The following is a 13,003-nucleotide window of genomic DNA, read 5'->3' on the forward strand; positions in this document are numbered from 1 at the left end:
GGTATAAACTGCTCGATGTGTAACTTCCCAAGGAGATCGCACAAATAACAGACTGATGAAAATTTTCCTCGCTTTACAATTGCGTTCGTTTGTTAAATACTCGTTAGAAGCATCGAGAAATTTCCAATCGCCGTTGCTAGGCAGTTTCTGCCTGGAGTTTGATTATTAATACAACGTGTGTCCCATTATATTAGCACCTCCGAGGTAAAATCACACGTGGCTAGGCTCGTTCTTAAGGCCGTATGCCGCCACAACCACATTTCTAGGGAGAACCATACAACCAATCCACACCTCCGTCAGGCAAAACGTTCATCTCGTGACCGTGGCTACGTTCGGCGACCAGTTGTGTCACCTCAAGCCCAATCTCACTATCACAAATCTCGAACAATTACAATCAGATTGAGTGACAACAATTGCTTAATTACGGCTATGATAGAATCTAGGTTAAAGTATTAGAGGATTTTCCCAAAATTTCAAAGGGAAGGCTCCGGTTTCCTTTCATCTCCGACATATACATATTTATATATAATATAATATAACATAATTTTGATATTGTATACGTATACATATGTGTGTGTTGTTTCAAATTTGTCCAATATAATCATGATATATAATCGTGTTTTATTATAATGTTGACGAAGCTTTGAAATGTTTATAAATGTTTCTTATAATACATCTAATATATAAAAGACTTTTATATTGAGTGTTTAAACACTTTAGCGATTCTCTGTACAATAGTTAGAAAAATTCATGGAAAAATACATAGAAGAACTGGCACAGAATTCCAAGTTTGCGAAACTCTACTGTAAAATGAGATTCCTTTTTCACAAGATCTTCTTGTTTTTCGTCGTAAAACAGTCATCGCGATTAGTTTTTTTATCATAGACTAGACGAACTAGCTCAAGGAAATTTCTATCGAGGTTTACGACGTTAAACGTGAGATAGCAAAGACGAATTTTTCTACGCCGGGCAAGCGGAACTTTCATGCGCCCTCTTCTTCCGACCGCGGAATCCTGCGTTTCCAGTTCATAAATCAACGCGTGTTCTCCGAATATATAATTTCCCTTGCTTTCTTTCCTTTTTTCCCCTTCCGTATAGTACATGTCCTCGTTTCTTTAATCCGCAACAAGCTACGATCAATTGATACAAGGCAATTTGCTAAAAGTAGAAAATATTATTGAAAAAGTCTGTGTAAAAAATAAAACATGATTTTTTTAGTGGGAAAGAATGGAATGTAGATTCTATATGATGTGCTATATGATGAAAAATATTATATACATTATTGTAAAATGGAATCGTCATTATATGTGCCAATTGGACCGTGAATGAAAAAGCGAAAATATTATGTCATCCAATAAGATTGTACCATTAATTGCCATTAATTTAATAAAGTGCCATTTATTTAAACACTCGAGATATCTGTTTAAGCGTTAAAAAGATATAATCACTCATTATATATTTTATTTTTCAATGTTTCTCAGAAAATTGGTATTATCAAATGTTTTGTTCAATAATAAGTAACGTGCGCCTAAAAAAACACCGATGAAAGTTGCACGTTATAGCCTATGGTTTTAATTATGCAATACGTTTGTTTCTCTTTTTTGAAATTTTCTGAAGTCGTAGAAAAACGATCTTCAATTTACCATCTTACGTAAGTTCATGGTGCTCTCATTCATGAGATCCAATCCGATGGATACCTGGTTCTTTGCTACTTTCGAATGGAATTCATTAGTCTGAAGCAAATTGAATAGCAATGATTTCTTGTTCTAAACACACCGAGTGCTTCATTCAGAAGATTGACGGAAATTAATCGAATAAAGAGCAGTGGATTGCAGGTTTAAGATAGTTGCACAAGCTAGTGACATTGTGCTCCGTTTCACCTTCTGAATTGCGCAAGAGAGGCATTGTTCTCCGTTAATAGTAATTACGCTCATTACGATCTAACCAGATATTAGTCTCGAGTATCGTTGACCACCCGTCTCATTTTCTCTGGCGCCATTCGTTCTGCGATACGACACGATACAAAGTTCTTTGCCAAATTATTCTAAATAGTATTGGTATTAAATTTCGTTTCATGGCTAATCGTCGATTATATTAAAGAATACATTCGCTATAAATAACGTATTACATGTTCAATTTTAAAAATATCAAAAATTGTTTTCTTCATCATTATGAACAATCACATAGGTATGCAAGTTTTGATTTGGAACTTGCTGGAAACAAATTTAGCATTTGGAGAAAACCATCTAGAAAGAATCTTTTAACGTATAAATTATTTCACAAGAAACTGTAATGGTCCCATTTCAAGAATTATTAAATTATTAAATTTTATATAAATATATAAATTTTAATTTTCTAGTCTATTCATAAAACTAGAACAATAAAGTTAATTAACCTCTGGGAAAGTGCATTGAGTCGCATATACGAAAATCTTATGTAAAAGGTGCCATTACATAAGTAACAAGCTACTAAGTGAATCGTGTCCTTGAAACCTGAAAATCAGTGACCTTGAAAAAGATGTCTCCATCTGGATTATCCATTCTTCGAGCTTTTTCGACTACGACCTTCCGCCGTAATCCTCCTTACATCACAAAAAAAAAAAACCATACCACAAACGTATGTTCCTGTCAACTAATCGAGGTCGTGGAATTTTCACGGTGTTTTCTCGAACGAATTTCAAAGGCGTGTGTGTTGGAGGTCGTGCGTGCGTGGACGACGCGACGGTGAAAGTGGACGAGAGGCATTCGCCGAGTCATTGTGCAGACGTTTCGCGGAAAGATAAGACTTCCCGGTCTTCAGATTACGCAACCGGACGGACAAGTTTTTGGCCAGCAGACACACAACCAACGGATGAAGTCGAAAGCGAAAGGGGCGGCCGATCGGATCGGTTCTCGGATCACTGGCTGTCCTGCGGCTCGATCGGAGAAAAACGACCTCTTAACCCTGTGTGTCATGGCCCGAGGCCACGAAATCCGTGCTTGAATCGAGATTGACGACCGGGCGTGACTTCTCCTCTCGTATCTCATTCTCTGTCCCAATTTTTCTTTTCCTTTTTTATCTCGAAGTCTACCGGCGCTGAGAAACGCTCCAGGCTTTGAACGGTCTGGATAAATTCGCTTCTGATCATCGCCGATCCGAGCAAATTTACACTGGCGATTTATAATGATACGAAGATACGATGGTTGGTCGGTCGATCGCCGCTAATCAAAGTTTCAATATAAAAATTCTACAGGATTAGTGTCACGTTGTTAGAAAGTTTATATGGATTATACAGTGTTCTACCTATTCTGTCTATTATGTTCGTATAAATACGAATTTGCATAAATATCTGTAGTTCGAATGGAACGATGGAATGTAAACTTTTGATTTACTATTCTTCTTTTAGGATGATTATTTTATGTGATTTTCTCTATTGCGTATAAGCAAGTTAGGGGAGAAATCTAACGAATTTCTGCGAATCGCCCGATCGTAAATAATTTATAGAAATAATTTATAGAAATGTGTGAGGAAATATCGTTTCCATTTCGATTTCGCTTTCTCGTCAGGTGTAATAACAACAGTTAGCCACCGTCACAGGACAGATTAATCGAAACGTCATCACCTACCGTAAGTATAATTGTACTTGAACGTTAAGACGGTGTCGATCGTAGTAACATTCGAGACGCATCGAAAGGTGTAGATGATAAGATCTAGACACGTTCAAGACGAGTGGAATAAAAGCATCGGGGCACGTTTGATGCCGCAATCGAGCGTCGGCTCTTTCGAACTCGGTTTCCGCATCTTCGCGTTACGCAAGTGGGTGAACCAGTTTCTGGACAAACCACCTTTGTGTAATTATGTCGGAGCAGCTGTCCCTGTAAGAACAATAACGTCTCCTATTGCGGTTCTCGTGAAAGCTGTCGGTCCTGCACGTATCAAGGAAAGATCCAGGAAGAGACCAGTATCTTTGTTAAATTTCACAAATCATTGGATTACCTGTTAGAGGCCGACGTTCTTGATTAAAATTATACACGATTCATGTTGCAATATTTAATCGAAGAGTTGAAATCATAGATGAAAGAAATGAAAAGATTGTCAATGCAGATTAAGATAATATACAAGTGCGTATAATAGCGATTTTGAGATCTACTCGGAGACTGAAACAAAGGGATTCGTTAAACAAAGACGTGCCCCATGGAATTACAATTTTTATGGGTTTCGTAATAACGCGATTATCCGCGATACAGCGAATGGACATGCGATCCTTTAATTACGTAACCCGAGAAACCAATTTCGGTTCTTCGCCGTCAAACGGTTTTTATTCGATGGTCGAAGCTCGTTTCTACTCCTGTGAGAGCCACGAAAGTCGGGAATAATGGGTTGCGGACAGCAGGCTCTCTTTGTGGACTGGTGAACAATAAAAAAAAGTATCTTCTTTGTGGTTTGAAATCTTGAATTTCAAACGCGGCATTGCCATTATCACGTTATTACTATCATCGTTACTAGACTGCTATTAATTAATTAATTAATTAATTTCTATTTATTAATGCATATCAATAATCGTTTATACGTGTTCAAATTATCTATTAAAGATTTTTGCGTGTTTAAATCACCCATAAAGGTGTAAAGTCTGCAGCCTAATTATCGCTACAGACCTGGAAATACTTGGCGCTAAAAATTTATTTCAATCTTCGTTCATTTCGATTTCCGTGTTTACACGTTCCAGTTTCTCCTACGAGAATATATTATGGTAAAAATAATTCGCTCTAACGGTACGGTTGACGTTTAATGGTACAAAATGCATATACCAATAATACTACGGAATATTGATTTTCTCCTCATGAAAATTGCAAAGATACCGAGCGAACGATATAATTCGTACGATCGTTACGGGCCGAGCTCGTTCCCATTTGCGATCGAAATATCTTCCAATTACGATACACGATTGTGGAATTGTCTGAGACGTGGCTTACGAACCGTGTCGCGAAGGCAATTACGAAACGAGCTTATTTTTTCGTTAATTCTGTTTCTCACGATATTCCACGATCTACAAAACTGTGAACGATTTATATACGTAGGTACATATATCTACAACTGGGTATAGTCGAGTTAATATTAGAATTACCGATAACTGGGGCGTAAAATATGCATCGAAAAAGCCAAAATGAAAAGTATGGTAGAATCTTGATTATCTATACCAAAATGATCTTTGAATAAAGTCCAAGCGTTCGTTTCTAAATTTTCTATTGAACGATAATTTCATTGATCGACGTTTTGTTAAAGTTTCCAGCGAATATGAAAAAAGATGTCCAATACAGAGGAAAAAGCAAGTTCATACTTTCTAAGAGATTGTAAGAAATTGCCAAGAATGTATCATTGCGAGTTTATAAAATTTCAAACGATATTTTACGAATTGATCGCGGCCACTATCGTGGTGGGTCTACGACTAAGCTGAAGTTCTAGAGAAGAAAAGCACGACTCGTGTCTGTCTGGAAAGCGCGCTGGCACCGTTTAACGATGGAGGACGTAAATCTCTTTGTCTTTATTAAACGTCGGGGCCGAGACGTTTCAAGGTACGCGACACGAGAGTGGCCCTCGACATGCTGAAACGATTTATGCGCTCACACGAGTGCTGCTCGCACGCGAGCTTAATTGCACGCGCGTACCATTGCCATGTTGCGGATCGCTGTTAAATTAGTAGTGAATACTTACAACAATAACAATAATTACTGGATACACGCGACGTTTCCAATTCGAAGCGTCTTATTTTATGTAAAAAACGCTCGTTCTCGATCGAGCATATGCTTTATACTATCATACGAAAACAATCATCTAGAAACATTTTGGTCATTTGTTTGGTTTTCGATTGCTTGACAGATCGAGAAGCATTGATCGTCTCTGCTAAAAAATATCCTAAAGAATGCTTGAACATCTGACTCGCTGTTCCACTAAATTTCTTCTTTATTAACGAAGTATCGAAATTGTTAAGAAAATCGCTGGTAAAATTGTCGTCACACGCATTCTTGTGGCTTCGTTGTAGAATCCGCTTCCGTAGACCTGCAGACCAGCAGTCTCGATGCTGCGCTTGCAGTAATCTCCGTCTGCAATTGTAGTAATCCATGGTTAGGCTATCGTGAAATGTACAGTGGTATTACTATTTCAATACGATTTACGATACGGTTACTGTTATTACGGTCGATGAATGACTTTACGGTGATAGCTATCTGTTTCGTGGGAGGAATTACTGGTCGATGTGATTTGGTGTAAATAGCAGGGATCGGGAAATAAGGTAATAAAAGGATCGGAAGAGATAGGTAGAAGCAATGGAAGTTGTTTGAATTGAGAACTCGTAACGAAAACGACCTTCGTTCGATTTTTTAATTTTCGATATAGGCAATGCACTTTATCGCGATACTATAAAAAATCTTCTACAATTTGATCGATAATTTGAATTGTCGAATGAAAATTGTCTTTCAAGCAATAATATAACTTTGCACTAACCCCAATGTGTTAATTTAATTTCGAGATCATCTGATTCGATCAAAATTATCCGTACGACCAATTGTTTCTTTGTTCTGAGCAACAAGAAATAACCGCAAAAGTTGATCATATCATGAACCTTTCAAAATCTAATGACTGTGTATATATAAGTAGGAGATAGAAAAAAATATATCGCGATTTGATAATCATTTGGTTCTTTACGAATCGTGAAGCTCGTAAAGCGTAGGGAGAACGTGTCTCGAAAAGATCGATAGATCGTTTACGACTGCAGGGCTCTGTAAACGTACCGTTCTAAAATTCCATAATCAAGATCAATAGTAGCAAAAAGGCCATCTTGTCGATCGAGCAACTAGAACAGGAATCGTTTTCCCTTTCAACCGGTGACGTGTCTCGGTCGCCATAAAACACCTTTTTCTTCAAGCTGCAAGTCATCGGTACTTGAAATTACGCGATCATCACGCCACGATCTCTCTTTACGCGTATCGACGCGTAACTTGTGTACCAGCTTAACCACTTAGCCAATTAGCTAGGCTAGCTTTATATCGCGATAACTCGTTTGTTTTTGCAAAAATCCTAAATTTAATATTCCATTGCCTGCGTCTAAATAGTCAATTACCGCGACTACGATCGTCGAGAAAAAGAAGGGGGGCGGCGAAAAAGCACGACACGAAATGCTTTCTCCATCGAGACGTCGTAAAAGCAGCGTACGGTATCGAAAGGGTGATTAAAGGCGCCCGTTTTTAAAGGAAATCGAGAGGCAGAGAGTAAAAGAAGGAAAGAGGAACGGTAACGGCGGTATGGCGATCGACAGAGAAATTATACAACCGGCGTTCTTTCTCCTCGTAACGCACGAGTCACGTACATCTGCGCTTTCCATCGCGATCGCTTCTCAGAAAGCGACTCATTTTTCCTTCTGTGTGTCGCCGAACCTGCCACAATCTTCCTTCTTTTTATTCGGCTTGTATTATTTAGCATGGAACAATTGATCAAACGTCATAATCTTTTTCTACCGTACGATGTATGGAATTGATCAACGTGGTTCCTGAATGGCTTGTGTATCGATTTGTTAATTGCGACGTCAGTTGGTGGCTGAGGTAGTTGGACTAATTTTTGGGTTGCAAGATATAAATCTCCTGAATATGTCGAAAGAGTGAACGGGCTGCGAAATACGTATTCGACTGATTGATAGTTCGTCGAATTTTCAAATTACTTATGTTCTTTCCTTTTCGTCTTCGTTAATGTTGTTGTAATAGTGGTGGCCATTTACGATTATGTCGTAATCGTTGTAACGATCTTATTACTTTGGTAAGACGATATAAAAGTTACAATATTTACATTTTTCGATCATACGTTTTCTCAATTTTTACGCGCTATTTCACAGCTTCGATCTTAATGGCCTAAGAAACCGTGTTACACGCGTGTTCGCGAGGCAAATCGACGGGTTACGATGTGCAACGTGCAATGGAAACGAGAGTAGAATCGTCGAACGTCTCTCGCGATTCAACGTCTCTTTCTCCTCCAATGGCATAAGCTATTTTCTTACGGTCCATGCTCGCGTTCTTTCCTCGTTCTATTCCGATTTCGCAATCCACCAGTCCCACGGAGAGAGAGAACTTGGCGATCCGTGGTCTGATCGGACCCAGCTCTACGTTTAACGTGAAAACAATTGTGACGTTTCCTGTATGCAAATTTCAGGGACGACGTCTTTACGACGGTCCATCAAAGATCTAATACAGTTCCGTATGAAAGTAAAACATTTTTGTATAGTACATCGATATTATGGACGTTCAAGCAATTAAAATAAGGAAACGACAGAAGAATAAATAGCGTTCCAGATGCTTTCACGGTTTAATGGTCGCTATGATCAGCCAGAAGAACGACCGTCGGTCAGCGTGTTACGATCCTCGTTAGATAATCATCCAGATAATTAATTACCATCCATTATCGAAAGTATCTCAGCTAGCTTTTCCTTTCCTTTTTCTGTTATTTCTCTATGCTCGAGCATAGGAGCGATTACACGTGTGCTACGTAACGTCGTTTGTGAATTTGGCAAGAGCTCCAGCTCGGGAAGATGTAACGTGGCAATCCTAATAATTTCGCCGCGCGCTGGATCGTAATTCAGTCGAATGTCGTCACACGATGAATATTTGTAGCGCTCCCCGACGGTAACTGGCACGTGGGAACTGCAACCTTCAATCTGTTACGGTAGGAAATTGCATAATTTGTAACAAGTTACGATGAAAGGCGCGCTAGCGTACGCTGTGTCGATCGTGTCTCGTCGCGTGAATCGGATCCTTGTTTCTGACCTGTTCACGTTGGGCCAGGATGCAAGAATAAAATTCACGTACGGAGCAAATACAGTGAAACTCTGATTACCTGAAGTATAATTGCTTACGAATTTAATCGATAATATCTAGACTAGAGATGTAATAAAATCGAAGCGCGTAATTCGATATTGCTTCTGATTAATTATTTTTATCGCTTGGTTCGCTAATTAACGTCTAAATTGATTTAGCCTCGTTTCGTTTACCAAATATCGGCTCTGTCTAATCTACTTCTACTTCTGATTCTATTACGTAACGTGTAACTATTTCCTGCATTGAAATCCAATCGTTTGATCATCCAATGGGTTCTGCAATTAGTTTATACGATTCGACGCTGCGAAGTATGACGGTTATGATGCGCGAATGGTGGATCGAAATAAATTGGTGAAAGGGTTGGTTGGTGTAGTAGCCGAGGAAAAATGAAGGCATCTCACGGAATTCGAAACGTAGTAAGTGGATTGGCTGTGTCACGTGAATGGCCGTGAGTCAAAATTGGGATTTCAAAGGAATGTTAGGTATCAGGTTGGTTCGTGTAAAGCGAAGTTGTTCGATTTGCCTCTTAAAATAATCAATTAACGATAGAACAAATGTATCACTTACGAACAATCTATACCGTGGATATAGCGCAGAGCAACGACAGGTGAGTTTCTTACCGTAAGACCAGCCGACGATGTCCCCGGTTCTCAGGTTTTCCGTTCTCAGCCAGTCTTCGAGAGGCCTGAAGTACTCTCTGAGCGCAGACGCGTCCAATTTGTCGTCCCCTATAGCTTCTCGAAGCGTCTCTTGCCACGGTACCGACGAGCCTCTCTCCATAATTTTCCTGCAATAACAGAACGAGACAAAGGTTTCAGTTTTCCGTGGAGCGGAACGCGGGAAAATCGTGGACGAAGGATCGCAACGCAACGCGCAGGCAGAAAGCATCGGCCATTGAAATTACCGTGAGCGAAGCTCGTAATTCGTGCGTTGTTAGGCTTTAACGAGATCACCGGCGGCGCTTTCTCGACGAAACGATTGCGACAACTTGCGGAACGGCGCAACAATGAAAAACCCTTCGGCGAGGAAAATTCACGGGGAGAATTGGAACGAGAGAAAAATAAAGACGCGTAACGAGCCTTTTCTTCCAACGTCCCGCGCCGCGCCACTAATTAGCCTATCTTTGGCAACTTGGCGTGCTTGAAACACGTTCGAGCGTGTTCGAACGACGCTCGTAATTTACGGCGGGTGTGTCACAACATTCAGCCACATGCATGAGTTACGAGGTGAAATTAATTCTGCTCCGTAAGAGCTTGCAGGGCAGTGGAGAGAAACCTTCGCGAGTCGACAAAATCGAATGTCAGTAGCTACGTAAGATGCGTTTTATGGCGTTCAGAAATTCTTTCCCTTTACGTGCTTGCTTGACGCGTAATCCATCATAGACGCTTATAACCAGTTGTCCTTTCCAGCGCTAATTTGCACGTTGATTGAGCTCGTGATTTTAACGAAATCGATCGTGACGTGACCGTAATAGTTTCGAGAAATAGTGCCGTTCCCTTCGACGATAATGCATGGTTGATCTCAGCTAAGTAGCTACTCCTACCTGAACACGGTGGTTTGTGGTCATTGGTATAATCATCGTCTTCGTCATCGTAGGAGCTTTATGTCATTTTCAACGCATTAAACGTTTGAACACTTCGCGTGTTAAGTATTCTGTCAGAGACTTGAATTCCAGATTCGTAATAGTTCCATTCCAATCAGATTCCATAATTATTCTGCTTCAAGACTAAGGAACCTTTATTTATAAAAATTTTCCTTGGTTATATTTTTAAACACTACAGTGATTTTCAAACAACGATGATCTTCTTTCGCCGCTCGTATCATTTCTGGCAAATAGTTTTCTTCCTAGGGAATTTTCTCTTCAATCCTAATTTCGAGGATTAACAAAGGAATATAAAGAAGTCGCAGAAACTAGATACAATTACAATTTTGACCGCTTTCATTGAAATTTGTGAACGATATATAATCGCGGAAGAAACTATCCTTCGCATTGAATCGATCGCGAGTGAACGTCGCTGAGAGGTCGTCGACACGATATCCGATCGAGAACGATCATTATGAATCGAAAAAAACAATCCTGTGAGACACGATGTGTCAGTGAGACGGTCATTTAAATACAATGACCTGGAAGTAGCGTAACGAAGAAATTCGTTACGAGGTATCGATCGATGAAATCATTCGTTCCTTTCTCGCGACGTTGGTCATAAACTAGCGAAAAGTTGCAACTTAAATATTTCGTTGTAAATGGCACGCTAAGAAAAATCAGTCAACCAGCCTCGTTACGCGATTTGAAGAGTTTCTTTGTTATTCGAGCTTCTTTTACATCTTATATACATCTGTACGCAATCGTGATTGCGTCGCGTTCTTTCCTCCTGTTTTCCTGTTTCCTTTTGCCGAACATCGATTTCAAGACAAACGATACTAGAAGTCACGCGTAATCCTGGTTATTCCGATACGACAGCGCATTACGTAAAGAGAACTCAATCCTTCATGGGAATATGTTCTTTTATGACGGTGAAGTTTCTACGAAGAATCGTCGATATGAGACATTTTGACGAGGAACATTCGCGAATCTTGCGTAACAGGGTGTCCGAGTATCGAGGATTCTCGTGGACGAATCGCGGTAACCAGTGGCCATAGACTTTTGAAAATTTGTTTACACGTTACCAACTTCGAGTTTCAGGTGTCCGTACCGCAAACCAATGGAATTAAGAAAGTATAACTAACACGGAAAACGAGATACAGTGAATTTTAATTTAAATGTAAATTGAAATCTTGATAAAGGTAATTTTACCAGGTTGTAAATTTTGGCTGTTATTAGTATTACTATTATTTCATTTTCTTAATAGTTCCGGTCGTTCGCTCGATCTTTTATATCGCGAAACCGATTAGGTAGTTTAAAAACATTCCTGCTTTCTAAATTGATTTCGTTAAATCAATTTAATAAAGTAGAGAAATTCTTCGTTGCTGTTGCATCTTGATGGATAAACACGTCATTCTGCGTATTAAATAAACAAAGACACGAGACATTTCGTTGAAGTGAACGTCGGAGAAGCATAAGAAAGCAGAGGGTCGATTTCACGAAAGTGAAAAGTGTTCGTAGTCGACATCGAGCGGCATGATATAACGACTTTTTGAAAAGTCATTTGGATGCAGGCCACGGTGCAGCCCGCTTCCGGTTCCTTCGAGAACGGGCCACGCCTCTCGTGGGAATCGACCGGACGAGCAAAAATATTTCGGTATGCCCTCGTTGCAATTTATATCGGTCTCACAATTTCCGGTGTCAGCGAAATCGCCACTTTCCTGCACCAGCCGATGATATTTCACAACGCGGGATGCTGGTTGCTCGATTCCGCGTATTTAACGTCTTGTCCTACTCCCACCGATCACATGCACGTCATACTCCTCTGAGAAAATTTATGCGCAAATAAAGCGTAAACAACAAATTACGGTATGATTTGGAAGAAAAGAGGAACTTTGCAAAATATTGCTAAACTTGGAAGTCTTTCCGCGTCAAGAATCTTCGCAGCTATGTTATTATAGAGATCCTTCGAATCCTTCATTTTTCTTTTAAATCTTGATCAAGCGACGCTTCTCCGTTTTTCTCCAATTTGACATCGGACTCTCGGTAGCTCCATTATCTTGCGAGTTATCGCGGATTCGTGCGGTTCCACACGCAAACCGTGTCGAATAATTTCCAGTCTCTTTTGCACGGTAGAATCGAGTCACGAGTGTACTACCGTGGTTCTGCGTTTTAAGGTGATCTTTGACACCGGTGTGGGAAACGCGTGTCATTTGACTAAAGAGGTTATCGGTTTTGCACGATAGGCGACCGCTGTTATTTGCTCGTTGCCTGATAGAGACCTTGACAGGCCCACAATGGGGTATCGAGTGCGCCAACACTTGACCGAGTGCGGTCGAAACAGTTCGTGGCAATTGTTTCCATTATTATCGGAAAATGCCGCGATTTTTCTCGTGAACGCTACGACCGATTGCTTAATACTTTCATACGTACGACTGACCGTTTTTTCAACATAAAGGTGATCAGAACCATCGATGTTTCAATAATTTGTCAGATTAACCTCTCTATTTGCAAGAGAAGCTAATATTCTTAATTTTATTACTCTTTAATTTCTATATCAAATATCTCTGATTTGATCTACTAA

The 13,003-nt window shown here is 39.9% G+C and overlaps 1 protein-coding gene across 3 annotated transcripts in view; it reads right to left on the reverse strand.

The window, feature by feature from the left end:
• Positions 1–4,641: 4,641 nt before the first annotated feature.
• Ance-3 (angiotensin-converting enzyme Ance-3) overlaps positions 4,642–13,003 on the reverse strand; it is a 55,150-nt gene continuing 46,788 nt past the window's right edge. For all 3 annotated transcript variants that reach the window (XM_069121671.1, XM_069121669.1, XM_069121670.1), the window contains exons 12-13: positions 9,458–9,624; positions 4,642–6,080 (exon numbers count right to left, since the gene is read on the reverse strand). In XM_069121671.1, coding sequence (XP_068977772.1) covers positions 5,944–6,080; positions 9,458–9,624 — 304 coding nt within the window. In that variant the 3' untranslated portion in view covers positions 4,642–5,943. The remainder of the gene's footprint in view (positions 6,081–9,457; positions 9,625–13,003) is intronic.

This window comes from Bombus flavifrons, chromosome 10, assembly GCF_040668555.2.
Source record: "Bombus flavifrons isolate JBK064 chromosome 10, iyBomFlav1_principal, whole genome shotgun sequence".
Classification (NCBI taxonomy): Eukaryota; Metazoa; Arthropoda; class Insecta; order Hymenoptera; family Apidae; genus Bombus; species Bombus flavifrons.